The following is a 16,910-nucleotide window of genomic DNA, read 5'->3' as shown; positions in this document are numbered from 1 at the left end:
TGTTTCTGCTCTACTTCCTGCTCGTTTTTCAAAATAAAAGCGAGGATTTCTACAAATTAAAAGCGGTAATTTAAAAACCTTAATTCTGCTTTATCTGCAGCACTTTGACACTGGTTGAATAAACTAAGTTGCCATTTCAGTAAAGACAAAAAGCAAAAGTTAATACAACAAATCGTCCTTACTGTTTTAGAGAGGTGCTGATTTAACTTTATTTTTGGAGGATATAGAGTTTGTGGTGCTGATGAGGTGCTCTTCTCCTTTTTCACTTGGCCCTATTCCCCTACATTAATAATGTTTTTTGTGTTAAATTATTAATTTCAGTGCAGTTGAGTTTAAATTAATCTGATAAATTATAAACCAGGTTATATGAATAAATCATGTTTGTTTAGGTGGTTTGTTTTACTGTTGTTTCATAAAGTTATGTTATGTTTTTGATGTTATGGTACACACAGCTGTTCAGTCATCGCCTCTCTGATTGTAAAAGAACCAAAACATCCTGCACAGGTGATGACTTGTCCTCACTTTAGTCATGATGTTTAGGTCCTTAAACCTTCAGAAATCCATGTAACAGGTGAAGGTTGAAATGTTGTGAATAAAGTGAGTACAAGTGGGGGATTTACATAAAGAAGATAAAATGTTTATCAGGAGAGGTAAGGAGAGGTTTTTGGGGCTTTTTGTGCCCTTATTGACAGTGCAGTAGAGAGAGACAGGAAATGGGGAGGCGGAGAGAGGGGGAATGACATGCAGCAAAGGGCTTGTTCAATGCAGGATTCGAACCGGGGCCAACTGCAGCAAGGAAACAGCATTTTGCAAATGAACAGAACAAGGCTTCAGTTGTTGTTCTCTTTCATCTCATGTCTAAAGCTCACATCACCCACATCTGAGGTACTTCGCTTTGCAAAAGTCAGTGCTGGATTTCCCTTAAAACCACATGTAAAGTATAAGAGGTGCAGAGAGCAGAGGGTAACCGGTCAGGTTAAACTGTTTCCTTTTGGTGACACTGTGTGAACTAGTTAGAACATGTTTGTACAGACTGAACATAAGAAGAAGCTTTGGGGAGGTTTTGTCTGATTGTCTTTGTGATAGAGTTGGACTCTCTGGCTGATAGCACCTCTATGGACACAATACCATGCAGGGCTGTGCACAATAGACATCTCAATGTATTAATTGAAATACAACTGGAAACTACACAGAAATTGGTATTTTATCTCTGATAAATCACAGGAAATATGCAGCAACAAACAATAAGAGTAGTACAGATCTGAGGTCAAAGACGTCCTGCGCTGGCCACACAGTCTAAGACAACACTTTCATCTGCTGAGGGGGGAAAGTTTCTCTGTGCTCAGCTTAAATGTCAGTTTAAAATGTTTACATACTGTATATACATAATTAACTTTTGAAATGCACATTATTTACATATTCATAAAGTTTTCTGTGGATGAAAAGGATTATGTGTAATTTTAAGAATTTTTGACACAGCAATAGAATTTACTTTTTTCTTTTTACATTTTTATATACAGGTTAGTGGTAATGCTTATGTTTTTATTCTTGATATTTTCACGTTTAGAAGGTGTATGTGTTTCTTACTATTTGATCTTTTTAATATTCCATACTATATGATGTGTTAAAAGGGTACTGGGAAATAATAATGAGAATAATTATAATAATACGAATAACAATGTTTGTATTTAATTTTTTTATGTCCTTGATAGTTGATTGTTGGTATCCATTGACTGTTGACTGATCTGTTTATTGCTGTGACCTGTATTTTTAATATCTGTCTGTAAACCAAATTTTCCTGCTAAATAATAATAAAGTTTTTGTTTGAGGAAAACATGCTAAATCTAACCACAAATCTGTTTTGTTGTTGTTGAACATAACTCATAAATGTACCTTCACTGTAACTTCTATTTCCGTGGGTAAGGAACGCAGCATGAAGACCCCGTCTAACTGCCAGCCAATCGCTGTGTAGAGGGGGCGGGGCTAAATAAACTCGCCGACCCTTGCCCTTGCTGTCTGTGGACAGAGAATCGTACTCATTTGACAAACTCGCTTGGTTCACAGTCTTCGTGCGTGTTTTCTTAATAAACTGACGCTGTTTAACATTTCCCGCCATAACATCGGAGCCGCCGAGCGCGAGGTCAAGAGCTGTCACCTCCGCTCGTGCCCCCACCTGAGCTGTCAGCAGAGCAGGGGCAGGTGGAGGAGGCTGCGGCTGTTTGAGACGCTGTCGAGGTGACGGGTTTATTAACACACGATCAGAAGACAAGAAATGAGACAATGTGCCTCCATTTTCCCGTAAAATAAATTAAAAACAGCAGGATATAAATAGATTTTTTGACTTGATTTCAGTCGGCGCAACCTTTTTTTTAGCTCAACGACACTAATGTGACAACTGACATGCTTAACCGACACTGGTGGCAAACGAAAGATCAAGTAGGGACGTTAAAAATGCCTCTGTCAAACAAACTGTTTAGTGTTTTTATTTTTATTTCGTTGACAGATGAGAGAACAAAGGGAACCTATCCACATGTCCCCGTTACAGGGCCCCCACCGCAGCCCTAAGTCTCATTGGCTAGCGCCTTCCAACAACACGACGAATCGCGTTCCACGACACTGAGAAAACCTAACGTCGGCTCCTGTGATTGGCCCAAACGTTTGGCGCCTCTTGAATCTGCTGCAGCCGTAGTGGGCGGTGAGTGTGAGACGGTGAGCAGTTTGAACCGTAGCAGCGCCGAGGCGGAAACATTGAAATTGTTTCAAAATTGACAGGCAGGGTGAAATTAAACTGTGTGATTCCCATCCACAAACGCGCCTTCTTAACTGCTAAAGCCAGACCTAAAGTGGGGGGGACGGCATATTCTTCTGGTTGCCGACTCTGGGTACGTAAAGCCGGTGTCGCGCAAAGTGAATCGCTCCCTCTTCCTGAGCTAACTGCTAACTAGCCGACGAGCTAACGTTACAGCTAGCCGGAACACGGAGCCAGCTAATCCCGAACACAAAGGACGACTTTGCCCGTGTTTGTCATATCGATCCCGAATAACTCCATTGAATGAGGACTGACCCTCCTGTGCAGGTAAGGGCAGCTGTCAGTGTCGCTATCTTTATTTCCAGCGCTTTTGTTGCGATTCAAATGGCCCGGGTTTGTTCTTGATGCTTTGTGGATGCCTCAATCTTTGTTAACTAACCAACTGTTAGCTAGCTCGCCGGGATTTCGTGCCAAATTTTGTATGCCTGTCAGAATTGATTCCCCAACTTTTTTATAGCGCAGTTACAGGGAGGAAAACGTTTATGACAAAGTGTAAACTAAGACTTGTGGATGAGCCACATTCCCCTATATTTTGGACCATGGTGAAATGGTTTGTTTGCGAGGGGAAACCTTTTTTTTTTTTTTTTTTGGAGGGGGTGGAGGGGGGGGAGGGCTACACAAAGTTGGCACGACATCGGCAAGCTATCGGTAGCTTTAGGCTTGCTTGTTATTTTGTAGCTAGCTCACCCAGGCATCGCCAACCCAAATTAAGCTATTTCTGGACGTTGCTGTACATGTTGTTGCCTGCAGTGTATAGTTGTAGTGTATAGTATTATACACAAGACAGTGTTGGAAAGTAACTGAACATTTACTCAAGTAATGAACTGTAGAGTCCAAAACCTATTCATTTTACAAAGATATTCAACAGAGAAAAGCACCAAATCCTCACAATTGAGAAACGTGAACCAGCAAATGTTTTGCAGTTTTGATTGAAAAATTACCAAAAACAAGTATTTGATAATCAAAATAGTTGACAAGTAATTGATTACTTGTGGCAGCGCTAAATGTATATATTGTCATAACCCAGCTCAAGGCTGGACAAAGGAGGGAAGACCACACCTGAGTTATTACTAAAAATAAGTTTATTTCACAGACCTAAAAAGGGAAATCAGTCTAAAGGCAAAACAAAACAGGGTGGAAACCAGTGAACAGACTGGCTGACTGCCACCAGTGTATATAGTGCAGCCAGTCCAGGTGAGCTGAAGCCTCCTGATAGCTGAACTCCACCCATCAGGCTCCTGCAGGGAGAGGCTTGATCAGAGAGGGTCGTCACACTCCCCCATCATAAGAGTGGTTCTGCCACGCACCCCGAAACTGGGAAAACAATGTTGGCAAGTTACATTTAAAAGCTTCATTCCACACCGAAAGTTATTTTGTTTCTCTTCCCTGTTGAACAAAGAGGTTGAAATCCATGTCAAATACCAAAAGTACACATCCCACCAATCCCTGCCAGAAACCTCATCCATACTGCAGGTTCCTCCAGCCTGTCCACCTTCAAGCATCTGCAACCTTGGTACCATAGGAAGCATCTTTAAGACTAGAAAGGGAGACCAGAACCATGTAGGACAGTGCACTAGACAATTGTGTGTGTCTGTCAAGGTCAACTCCCTGACTCCACAACACCAAAGACAATGCATCCGGAAAGTGTCTGTGTCAAGGCCCAATCCCTGACCACATGACAACAAACTGGGAAGGTAACCAGCCCCCATCATTAAACAAACCTAATACAAAAGTACTTATTCACTGAAAACCAGTGGGTCCAGAAAGTCCCAACTATACAGTTACCCCCAGGAAGCCATGGATGTGATCCCGAGCATATAGCTCTGCCCACTGTCACTGCACCAAAAACTAATGAAGAAAAACTCATGTAACCAAACGGACACCTTAAACCAACACAATGCACAACGGAATAACACGTTTCAACCAAAACAGAGACAAGAACGACTAAAATAATGCTCTCCCCCCAAAAGAAAAAAAAACTAAACAAAAAACACTGCTTCCCAGATTAATTTTAACAAGGAAAACAAGATGAAACCACACCAAAGCACCAAATGCCTACATACTAATTGGTGAATCCCCATTGCCACAGGGGGTAGCACAATACAAACCAAACTAGGTCAAATGACCACAGAGAATAAGCTTCATCATACCAAACTACTTCATCCCGGACGAGCCTCCAATTTGTCACAACACGGCTCGAGGCTGGACAAAGGAGGGAAGATGACACATGAGTTATAAGTAAAAATATTTTTAAAAAACAAACAGGGTGGAAACTGAGACAGACAGACTGGCTGACTGCCACCAGCTTATATAGTGCAGCCAGTCCAGGTGAGCTGAATCCTCCTGATGACCAAACTCCACCCATCAGGCTCCTGCAGGGAGAGGCATGATCGGAGAGGGTCGGCAAGATATGAGATTCTGAAATGGGCTAATAGGCGATTCTTCCCAATGAGTAATTTTACTTTTGGTACTTTTAAATGCATGAGTATTTCTACACCGTCTTATTAATACTTTCACATAAGTAAAAGATCAGAGTACTTCTTCCACCACTGATGACATGTGAGAGACGGTCCATTATCGAATGAAAAGAGATGATTGACACTTAACACATTGATGTCAGCTTTACTGTAACATGTTGGTCACTTAAGGGAAGATTTTCTCACATATCACAGTCAAGTCATGTTAAACCAGCCACATGTTGAGAAGGAGATTCATATACATACACTCAGGTGGCAGTTTAAAGTACACCAAGGTTACTTTAGTAAATTCTACCTTCATGAAAGTTGTCATTCACTTTCATTGACTTTTTTTAGATGGGTGATTCAACTTTATGGTCATTTTGGAGGCTGTTGTTTGTGGTGCTACTGAGGTGGTTATAATGAGAGTAGCCTATATATTAATAGGTATATCCCTGTAAGATCTTATTGGCGGATGAGGATATACTGAAACTCTGTATTCTCAGTTGCACATTTAGCTGCTTGTAATCTTAATTCAGTTGGTGCTTGGAGGATTAAATATGGCAAAATGTGTTGTATCAGTCCAAATCTCTACACGTCACAATGTGACAAATAGCTTACCAGCATGTCTCCATGACAGCTGTCTGACATGTCTAATCGAAAGTGTGAGATTTGAGTCAGACTGGCCAAGCTGGGAGGCAGCGACTCACGCTGACTACCGGGGTGACAGATGGATCTTGTAGCTACACATGGACAAAACAACTGTTGCAGTTTACACAAAGAGTCATGAAAGAACATAAGAGTGAACACTTCCTGCTCAACTTCCCCAAGTGAACAGCAGACTTGGCAAAAGGGTCAGGAAAATCCCGTCACCTGCATTTAAACCATCTCCAAAGTCAGCATTTGAACAAAAGTGGGAACTGAATACAAGTTGTTTTTATATGTTGTTCCTGTGTCTCTTTAAGCCAGCCTACTCTCAGACATCTGAATTACAGCCCTTCTTTCTCTGCATTTCAAAGAGAAAACAAAGTGGCAGTTAAGTCTGATTATTGGACTTGATCTTTTTATAAGGTGATCTGGGGACACCAAACTGCTGTGTAGACATATGTACTTATGAAATTTAAGTCCAAATTCAACCAGAATGATTTTACGAAATGACAAGAAAAAGATCTTGCACACTGTCCAAAAGATTCAAGAGATGTTAATTTACACAGTTTATGAGGTAATTTTTCCTCTTCAGAATTGTGATCTGTGTGGTGGTATCAGGAGCCAGTTTGTGCCTCATCTAATTACTTACGCATGGTTTATTATGTCGCAGTCACAGATGCTGTATAAACCACCGTTCTGTTCTCGTGTACTCTTTTAAACCAAAGGAAGATGGCAGTTTGAGATTACATCCTAATTTCTTTGCTTTTTTCTTATTTGATGCAAAACAGAAATATATTTAATATATTCTGATACAGCATTTTGTCTTTGGTGTTGTGCTGTACAAATCCACCGTCTAGATATTTAACTCCAGGCTGGTGCTCTTTGTGAAACATGTTAAAAATCTATTACTGTGCAGCAAACACTTTATCGATCGTACCAGCAAGATAAAAGTGTCTTTGAGGATTGTAGACGTATCCTCCAAAAACACAATAACTTCTGTCTAATGACATGCCAGGCTTCTGAAGTTTGGCTTGTCCTTAGGGAGAAAACTGGCTTGTATCTACAAGTGGAAGATGATTATCAATGCAAAAGTCTCAAATATTTTAGCATTGACTATATGAGAGGCTAGAGTGAATCAGAAGCAGAACCTCAGGCGGTCATGGAATTGGTTTCTTTATGTGTCAGCCTCACAGTGTGGGCTAAAAACGATAAGTCCTGGCAAAGAGTGAAAATACGTGGATGCATTCATTGTGTAAAAACCTTCTTCTTCTTCTTCTTCTGTTTAGCTGCAGGTTGATCATGGTGCTCACAGGGAAGCGGTCGGAGAAAGGTCCTGCCTGCTGGAAGAGAAGGGTGAAGTCTGAGTACATGAGGCTCCGGCAGCTCAAACGCTTCAGACGGGCCGACGAGGTCAAGGTTAGTCCACGCACAGACCTTCGCACACACACTGCAGATATTTCGGGAAGTCAACGCCCATCTACATCATTCAACGATAATAGAATGATAGAAACAACAATAGTAAGTTCTCACCAGCCAAAATACTGTTACGTATGATTGTTTTGATTTGTTTTGAGCATCTTTGTCAATCAGTGTTTCAGAAGTTACTTCCTAATGATTGTTGTTGTTGTTGGAGGTGAACGACCTCAGCAGCGTCCCGTCAGATTTTGGTGCTTTCTGGCAGTTGTCTGATCCTGATACGTCTCTTTCTTTTATTCTTTACAGTTGATTTAAACTTATTTTTAACTCTTACAGAGCATGTTCAACACCAATCGGCAGAAAATCATGGAGCGGACTGACATTCTCAACCAGGAGTGGAAGACCAGGCGAATCCAGCCTGTTCACATCATGACGTCTGTCAGCTCCTTAAGAGGCACCCGAGAGGTCAGCGGATTAAACGATGTAAAAAAAAAAAAAAGAAAAGAAAGAAAAGAAAAGAAAAAGGTGTCTGTGAAGGTGTAGAGGAAGTGTTCTTACTCTTGCCTGTTGTTCTGTACAGTGTACGGTGGACAGCGGTTTCTCTGAGTTCCCCAGGCAGGTCATCCCCCTGAAGACACTCAACGCCGTGGCCTCGGTCCCGGTCATGTACTCGTGGTCTCCGCTGCAGCAGAACTTCATGGTGCGTATCAACTTGTAATAGCTGCAAGTGTTATTATAATAGTAATAAACTTTATTTCACATGAAAAGACATAAAACGAACATAAAAACAAGTTAAAAACATTGATGTAAAATGAAAAACATTGAAAAACTGTAAAATAAAATGATAAAATCAGACTTATAACAGCATTTAACAGAAGTGCAAAGTTGTGAGTGCCTCACTGTGTCGTGGAAAACATGGTGTAGAATGTAATTTATAGTATTTTTGTGTCTAGTTTGGTTGGGACGGTTTTCACTCCAGCTGTGTTTAACGTTTGTTTTGTTGATTTTCGGCATCAGGTGGAGGACGAGACGGTGCTCCATAACATCCCTTACATGGGAGACGAGATCCTGGACCAGGATGGCACGTTCATAGAGGAGCTCATTAAGAACTACGACGGCAAAGTCCACGGAGACAGAGGTGAGGGACAGTGGACGCCGGGGTAAACAACACCTGTCGACGAGAACTTCTCATTGGATCGTAAATTTGTAGATGGTTTAATGAACTAAACGGTTTTGTGGTGGTGGTTCTATGAAGACGTTTGATTCACATCTTGTGTTGGCGCAGAGTGCGGCTTCATCAACGACGAGATCTTCGTGGAGTTGGTCAACGCTCTGTCACAGTACAGCGACAACGAGGACGACGACGAGGAGGAAGAGCAGGACTTCAAGGTCGACAAGATGGAGCTGTGTGACGGCAAGGAGCACCCGGAGGACCCCCACAAGGACGGGCTCATGAACAGCGAGAGTGAGTCCGTCTGCCGACATTTGTAGAAAGCAGTGAAGCTATAAACCTGGGTGACTGACGCCGACCCCGTGGTTGTTTTTGTGCCCTGTGTGTCGTCTCAAGGCCGAACCAGCAATGACAGCACCAAGAAGTTTCCCTCCGACAAGATTTTCGAAGCCATCTCCTCCATGTTCCCCGACAAGGGCTCCACCGAGGAGCTCAAAGAGAAGTTAGTGGGTTTTTGTTTGTATCAGAATATATATGAATAAAGTCAACAATAATAATAATAATAATATTAATAATACAACGGCCAATCAGGAGCAGCAGCCAAACAGAGTTTTTTTTTAACTTTCTGCAGAACAAATACTATGAATTAGCGCCAGACTGGTACATTAAGTTATTGTAATTATGTTCTATAGGCTGTATTTTCTTTATATTCACGTCTTATTTTTCTTTCAATCTGAAGGAGAAATAACTTACACACATTAAATCTGAATAAACAAATATGTCGTGAGGAGTCTTGTGGTGGAAATTTCTCCTTATTTCAAAGGAAGATGTCCGCACACAGACGTCTGATCAGCAACATGATTTGCAGATGTTTTTGTCCTAAAAATTGTTGTTTACAAAACACTGATTCTTCTAAGTGTGACTCCATTGTTAGGAGAGAGCAGGTGTTTCCTCTTCACATGGAAGTGAGTCTTGTTTACTCCCTTTATATAAATGTGATGTGTCCCAATTCTCTAAGTATAGACCAGGAGGACGATGATGGGCTTGTTTGACAGGATGAATTATTCTCTTTCCACATCTGTAGAAGTGCATGTGTCTCCCAGTGAGGTTTGTCTCAGCTTTGATTCTTTCTTTGTGTGTGTGTGTGTGTGTGTTTCAGGTACAAGGAGCTGACGGAGCAGCAGCTTCCCGGCGCGCTGCCACCCGAGTGCACACCGAACATCGACGGCCCCAACGCTCGCTCTGTGCAGCGCGAACAGAGCCTGCACTCCTTCCACACTCTGTTCTGCAGACGCTGCTTCAAATACGACTGCTTCCTCCACCGTTAGTACAAACATTTAAAGTTTGAGTTTAAAAAGTAAGGAAGCACTGATCTGATGTGCTGGACTGGTATATCATATCGGGAGAGAAAACGGCGGATTGTCGGTGCAGCCACAACAAAACGAAGGCCTCATATCTACACATCTCATGCGTCTAATGTCTCATCCTTTTTTTTAGCTTTCCATGCAACTCCAAACACCTACAAGCGCAAGAACTTGGAGAACCTGGTGGAGAGTAAACCCTGCGGCATCGACTGCCACATGTACCTGGTGCAGGTGAGTCACGAAGCATTCATTTAATATCACAGCAGTGGTAGTTAGAAAAATATGACGTCTGACTGACTGGCTTCTTAAATGTGAGATTTTGAGGCTTTTCCTCGTCACACGTGACAGAAACCTGAATATCTTTGGAGTATGAACAGTTGCTCAGACAATATAAGACTTTTGAAGACGTTATAACAGACAATTTTCACAATTTTCTGTCACTTAATAGAAAAAACTATTCATTTATTATTCAAAAAATAATCTGCAGATGAAATAATAGTGAAAATAATCATGAGTTGCAGCTGTAATCAATGTATCAGCGGCACTGACACTGTTGTTATTGTGTGGTTTCTCAGGATGGGATGGTGAGGGAATATCCTGCGGGTGTGGTCGCCGAGCGGGCCAAGACGCCCTCCAAACGCACGGTGGGCCGTCGCCGCGGACGACTGCCGAACAGCAACAGCCGGCCCAGCACCCCCACCGTTTCCTCGGAAACCAAAGACACAGACAGCGACCGCGAGGGCAGCAAAGAAGACGAGAGGGACAACGACAAAGACGACGAAGACAAGAAGGACGAGAACACCAGCAGCTCGGGTACAATCTCTCTCTCACTCATTATAGTAGGATCAGTTTTTCACTGGGTCTTTAAAGGTGTTAATTTAGTTTTGAAAAGGTAAGTTAGACCAAAGAAAGTTGAAGAAGCAACTGCAGCGTTTGAAATGTAGTTTTCACACAAGAGGAAGCAACAGACGTTCTGTTTCCATCTCGACAACAAACCCAGACTTTCTTTTTAAAAAGTTGAATGAGAAGAAGAAATCTCAGACCCTCGTCTTGAATTCGATACGAGAGAACTTGTCTTTCATGAAAGAGGTGTTTCTCAGTCCCTGCAAACCTCAACCTGAATCCTCATGTCAGAGACTTCCTTTAGTTCCTGAGTTCCTGCAGTGGAAACACACTAAATGATTATGTTGCGTGTGCACAGAGGGTAACTCACGGTGTCAGACTCCAGTGAAGATGAAGCTGACCGGCGAGGCTGAAGCGGTGGAGTGGAGCGGAGCCGAAGCCTCTCTGTTCAGGGTTCTCATCGGGACGTACTACGACAACTACTGCGCCATCGCTCGGCTCATCGGCACCAAGACCTGCAGACAGGTGAGGCGTCAGTTGTAGTTTACACTGTTGTCTTTGCCTACAGGTAGTTTTAGGTTGTAATGACGACAGACACACACACACACACACACACACACACACAGTCTTAACTTTGTTGCCACGGCGTCCTGCAGGTTTACGAGTTCAGGGTGAAGGAGTCCAGCATCATCGCTCGGGCTCCCGCTGAAGACGAGGACACGCCGCCTAGAAAGAAGAAGAGGAAACACAGACTGTGGGCCACTCACTGCAGGAAGATCCAGCTGAAGAAAGGTCAGAGGTCACTCAGTCTGTGAAAGCGGGGAACTCAGTGTTGACCCGGTAACTGATTTGAAAACAAACCCAATTTGACCTCCGTGTCTCTTCCATCCTCTCACAGATGGTTCGTCCAATCACGTGTATAACTACCAGCCATGTGACCACCCACGGCAGCCATGTGACTCCTCCTGCCCCTGCATCACCGCTCAAAACTTCTGTGAAAAGTTCTGCCAGTGCAGCTCAGAGTGTAAGAACGCAAACACTCATCTTTTTATCGCAGAGTTGTTGAACATTTTCTTCTCGGTGTCTAATGTTTCTGCTTCATGGACGCAGGTCAGAACCGTTTCCCGGGTTGTCGGTGCAAAGCCCAGTGTAACACCAAGCAGTGCCCCTGCTACCTGGCAGTGAGGGAGTGTGACCCCGACCTGTGCCTGACCTGCGGCGCTGCAGAACACTGGGACAGCAAGAACGTGTCCTGCAAGAACTGCTCCATCCAGAGAGGAGCCAAGAAGGTGACGCTCTTTCATCTGACTTTTTACTAAACACAAACATCTGCACGTTCAGGAGCAAAATATCCAGAACAGACCTTTAGCTCAAACACTACGTTTCCCCTCCCTCCGTCTCTCAGCACCTGCTGCTGGCTCCGTCAGACGTGGCAGGATGGGGGATCTTCATCAAAGAGCCGGTCCAGAAGAACGAGTTCATCTCTGAGTACTGTGGAGAGGTAAGACCTCACTGTTTCTGTGCTGTCGACTGTCCGGGGTTAAAGGTGGAGAGTTTGTTACAGACATCTGACGACCTGCTGCCAACGGAAAAGTTTTAGATTCATTATCTCAAATTAAACTGTACAGCTGCAAAATTTAGATTCTATTTGATTAAAAAAAAACAAATCCGACATTTCAGCTGCTTTTCTTTACTTTCGAAAGAACAAAATTAAGATTGTTTAGATGGATTCTGTTTGGCTGGAAAACTCTTTAAGTGTATTAAAGTACAGAGTTTTGCAAACAAAGTGTAAGTAGAATAATAGAAGAAGGTATAATAGAGAGGAAATCTAATCAAGTCTGATGAAGCAATTTTAAATACGATAAATAACTTGTGACGTCTGTCTTGGCAGATTATCTCTCAGGATGAAGCAGACCGCAGAGGCAAGGTCTACGACAAATACATGTGCAGCTTCCTCTTCAACCTCAACAACGGTAACACACACACACACACACACACACACACACACACACACAGGTTCAAGGTGTCTACAGAATAGATAAATGTCTGATATCTGTATTAAAAAATCTGAATCTAAAGAGTCTGAAAGACTTCTACAGCTTCAAAGGTGATAATTTGCTGCTTTAAAAGAAGCAGGGAGCTGAGTGACAGATAAAATCAGAGCGAGCGTGTGTCGGTTTCCCTCCAGGTGTTCAGGGTTTTTCTCTTTTCTCCTCAGACTTTGTTGTTGATGCCACGAGGAAAGGCAACAAGATCCGCTTTGCCAACCACTCTGTCAATCCTAACTGCTATGCAAAAGGTAAGAAGATGAGGATGATGATGATGATGATGATGGCGAGGTTCACGACACAAGTGTCTCTGTGCTCACTCACCTGTCTGTGCTGTCTGTAGTGATGATGGTGAACGGGGATCACAGGATAGGGATCTTTGCCAAGAGAGCCATCCAGACTGGAGAGGAGCTCTTCTTCGACTACAGGTCAGTGACAAAGAGCGAGAAGGTCGTGGACGACCTCGGGGAAACGTTCACGCCTTCATCAATCTGTCGAATATTCTCTTGATCTCTTCCATATAAACAATCTTAAGAGTAGAAAAGCAGCTGTCAGATTGTCAGATTCAAAGCTAACGAACACACCTCTGTCCGTGTCTCAGGTACAGCCAGGCTGACGCTCTGAAGTACGTTGGGATCGAGCGGGAGATGGAGATCGCCTGATTCTGACTTCTACCTCCTGTGGATCAGCGACACAAAGGCCTTACACACAATCACAAACAAACACACCTTCACTTCAGGAAATCCAGACGACTTGTCAAAATGCTAGAAAGCTTCAGGAAAACTGGGAATATTTGAAGCAGAATTTTGTTGCTGTTTTTTTTAAAACACTTTTCATATCTGTTTCTCATTTTTCTTCGTGTGATTTTTTTTTTTTTTTTTTTCCTGTCAACAAATCTTCCACTTCTGTCGGGCCGGGAGTTTCGGCTCCATAAATCTTCCCTCAGCTGAAGGTGCCGATCACCTACGAACTGACTCGTCTGTCGTTTTTTTAAGATTTCTGTACATTACGTGTTCCACAGTGTGTCTGTAAAACTGGCTTTTCAATTCAAGCTTCAGGGACCAAAATCCTCCACCAGCCGCTTTCACACAGCTGACTGCACTCTGTTTGTACCGCGCCCGTGTGCGGCCACCTGTGGGTCAGGTGTGTGTCCTTTTTTTTTTTTTTATATATATATATATATATACAGTGTGAACTGAACCAGAGCGCCACATCACTGTCTGTCTGTCAAACAGGAGGGCGTCCACAAAGCAGCGTCACACCAGATCCGACCGAGGAGCGTTAACACTTTAACACGTGATGTTTTCTGATTAGATTCGAGCGGAAACGATCAATCACTCTGCAACAATTTAAAATCATTTAAATCGCTGGATTTTCTGTTTTTCTGATGTGACAGGAAACTGGAATCTCTAGGTTTTGGACGGTTGAATGTACAAAACGCTGAAGCAGCTATTATCACTAATTTTCTTTAGCATTTAGCAGCTAACGAGCCAGATGTTTCCCTCAGCAGCTGGTGGAGACCAAACAGAGATAAGAGATGGAATATTGGACTTAGATTCATCAGGTCACACAAACACGACGCCACATGAAGGATATTGTTGCTGTGTAACTGCTGGATGTGGAAATTAACAACTGCTTGTTAGTAAGTTCACCACATCAGTGTTTCTGCTGCCCCCAAGTGGCTTCCTGAGTTATTACAGGAAGTCTAAAGGAGCATTTTTCACTCTTTTCCTACTAAGACGAGCGAGAATCGATCTGCAGGTTAATCATTAATTTAAATAATCACTTGTTGCACAACTGTTTGATTTTGTGTAAAAGCTAAGTGAGAACAATATACATATATTTTAGAAACTTTATATAATCAAACAAAATCAAACTGTGGCTTTAGATGACGCCTGCAACTATTTTTTTAATCAATTTAATAATTTTCTTGGTTGATCGTTTCATCCTTTGGCCCATAAAGGGTCAGAAAATAGTTAATTAATTAATTAATTAATTAATAATCCCCATCATATTTTCCCAGAGTTCTGTTTGGTCCGATCAGCTGCCTGAAACCCAGAGATTCAGTTCAGTGATGTGAAACAGAGAAAAACAGGAAAACGTCACAGTGAAGAAACTGAAACCAGACGATGTTTTTGGCATTTCTGCCTGATAATTATATATATAATTAATTGTTAATTGAAACAGTTGCTTGTTTGTTTTCTGTCACTTGGTTGTTGCAGCTTCATGTTAAAAAAAGAAATATATATATCATATATATATATCATGGCATCAGATCCGGTCTCTGGTCTCCGACACAAATCTTCCACTTCTTGTCATTTACAAAAGCAATTTCTCCAATTTAAAATCTAAACTTATTTTCAGGCAGGATGATTTTTTTTTTTTTTTTTTAAAGCTTTTACTGATTTATTTTAAAATGTGACAAAGGAAGAAACAACGAAAAACAATGTGATAAAAGCCGAGAAGTGACGGTGGTGAACAGTGAGAGGGGAAACAAACTGAGAATCCTGTAAATCCCACCTCCTGAAAACAACAGTCTGCGTTTGCTTTATTTTCCTGGATCTGGACCTGACTCCTGCTTTGTGACGCTGCTTCAGGTGCTAACGCTTCAGAAACCTCCACCACAACAGGAAGCTCAACAGACAGACAGGTGAACCTTCGCTTCTGGTCGTGGTTGAAGTTTCCTGAATATCTGAGCGGCGGTGCTTTCTACCAAACCCAGACTGATACCGATGAAGGTTTTCATTCATGTCTGACGCTCTGCTGTCTCTCCTCTCGTCTGTTTGTAGTTCCTGTTTTCCTCAGCAGCTCTGTGCTCCACTCGTCCTCCGGTCCAGGTTTTTCCCTGCAGCTCTGCCTCAGATCAGGTTGTTGTTCAGTCATTTGAGTTTTCGTCTGATGCAGCTGAAACTCTCCAGTTCATCTACTTTATAAAATCACTGACTTGTTGTTTGAGCTATGAAGTGTCCAAAAAACAAAAAGTGGAAAACGCCCGTCACAGGTCTGAGAGCCTGAGGAGACGTCTTCAAATCTCATGTTTGAGAAGCCAGAAACAGCAAATGTTGAATGATTTATCTCTTAATTAATCTCCAAAACTGTTAATTTTTCTGTTTATTTGGTCGAAAGCTCAGGAACAAAGTTTAAAATTAACTCCTCAAGCTTAAATTCGTTACTAATTTTAATTTATCGCGATATAAAATGGTTCTTTGTGTCTTTGTCACCCTCTCCTAACGATATTAATTCAGATTTAATGAAACGTTAAATACAGTTTATAGGCAGAACAGGTGAAGTAGAGCTGCAGCTAATCTGTAGATTGTTGAGGTGATTGATAATCAATAACATGATCTTCAGATATTTAGTTTTGTCTAGTTTACAGTGATCTCTAACGGAGAAGCTGGAAACATTTCTTTATAAAAACTAATGATTAATTAATTTTTTAATTGGTGAAATATTGATTAACTGACTAATTGTTTGAGCCCTGAGGTGAACACCTGCTCAGGTACCTGGACCTGACTCGAGTCGAGCACAGTGAAGGCGTGATGGGAAAACTTTTCTCTTAAAAAAAAAAAAGGTGTTTGTTGATGTTGAAGCTGTTATTTCCCGCTCTCTGCTGTGCCTTGAGTCCTTAACCCGATCGCCCGCCACTTCCTGTCTGTAGATCAGCTGATTAACGGTGACCACTCTTAACTTTCTGCATGATGACGTTTCAACCCCCCCCCCCCACCAGAGGATCCTCTCTCTGACTCAGATTACTGTACTGCCTCCTCCACGTGATGTCCAATCAGTTTGATGTTACCTTACTCGTGTTCGGAGCATTCCTCTTGTGAAATAAGCCTTTTAATAACGTACCAACAATCACACTTTGACTCTTGTATCTTCTCTGATGTGAACTCTGGTGCTTGCAAAGATGCCACAGACTCTCCGCCTGGTGTCTGACCGACTTGAAGCAATACCAGCCTCTTTTTTTTGTTTTTGTTTTTGTTTTTGTAATTTCTTCGGCCCTCATCTTCCTCCTGAGGAGACGTTCCTCTTCCTCTCCGCCTTCTTCGCTCTCCACCTGTAATTTATTACAAACAGAGGGACGTCTCGTGCTGTTGCGTTGTCGTCTGTGGTCGATGGACGAAAGACTTCGGGGGGGGGGGGGGGGGGGGGGGG

The 16,910-nt window shown here is 42.4% G+C and overlaps 1 protein-coding gene across 2 annotated transcripts; it reads left to right on the top strand.

Annotated features, from left to right (window-relative positions):
* Positions 1-2,070: 2,070 nt before the first annotated feature.
* On the top strand, positions 2,071-13,721 carry ezh2 (enhancer of zeste 2 polycomb repressive complex 2 subunit). Of its 2 annotated transcripts, none has more exons than XM_087171304.1 (19): positions 2,071-3,076; positions 7,200-7,329; positions 7,666-7,812; positions 7,910-8,029; positions 8,347-8,467; positions 8,615-8,794; positions 8,897-9,002; positions 9,660-9,823; positions 9,998-10,095; positions 10,440-10,677; positions 11,066-11,232; positions 11,364-11,499; positions 11,606-11,731; positions 11,818-11,996; positions 12,113-12,208; positions 12,599-12,680; positions 12,926-13,006; positions 13,099-13,183; positions 13,357-13,721. In XM_087171304.1, the coding sequence occupies exons 2-19, from the start codon at positions 7,213-7,215 to the stop codon at positions 13,415-13,417; spliced, it is 2,304 nt and encodes a 767-aa protein (XP_087027430.1). In that variant the 5' UTR covers positions 2,071-3,076; positions 7,200-7,212; the 3' UTR covers positions 13,418-13,721. The 2 variants fall into 2 exon arrangements, with proteins under 2 accessions (XP_087027430.1, XP_023252649.1); XM_023396881.2 differs by having other exon boundaries at positions 2,072-3,076; positions 7,666-7,794.
* The last annotated feature ends 3,189 nt before the right edge of the window (positions 13,722-16,910 follow it).

This window comes from Seriola lalandi, unplaced genomic scaffold (assembly GCF_002814215.2).
Source record: "Seriola lalandi dorsalis isolate HSWRI2012SDOR001 ecotype SW California unplaced genomic scaffold, Sedor1 jcf7180002054984, whole genome shotgun sequence".
Classification (NCBI taxonomy): Eukaryota; Metazoa; Chordata; class Actinopteri; order Carangiformes; family Carangidae; genus Seriola; species Seriola lalandi.
Note: the sequence above shows the minus strand (reverse complement) of the source record. Positions and strands in the feature narration are given on the sequence as shown.

Excerpts from the sequence above, each read along its gene's own strand:
- ezh2 (XM_087171304.1), top strand. The coding sequence starts at position 7,213 with ATGGTGCTCACAGGGAAGCGGTCGGAGAAAGGTCCTGCCTGCTGGAAG. Across the intron at positions 7,813-7,909 it reads AGGTCAGCGGATTAAACGAT|TGTACGGTGGACAGCGGTTT; the intron begins GTAAAAAAAAAA and ends TGTTCTGTACAG. Across the intron at positions 13,184-13,356 it reads GAGCTCTTCTTCGACTACAG|GTACAGCCAGGCTGACGCTC; the intron begins GTCAGTGACAAA and ends TCCGTGTCTCAG.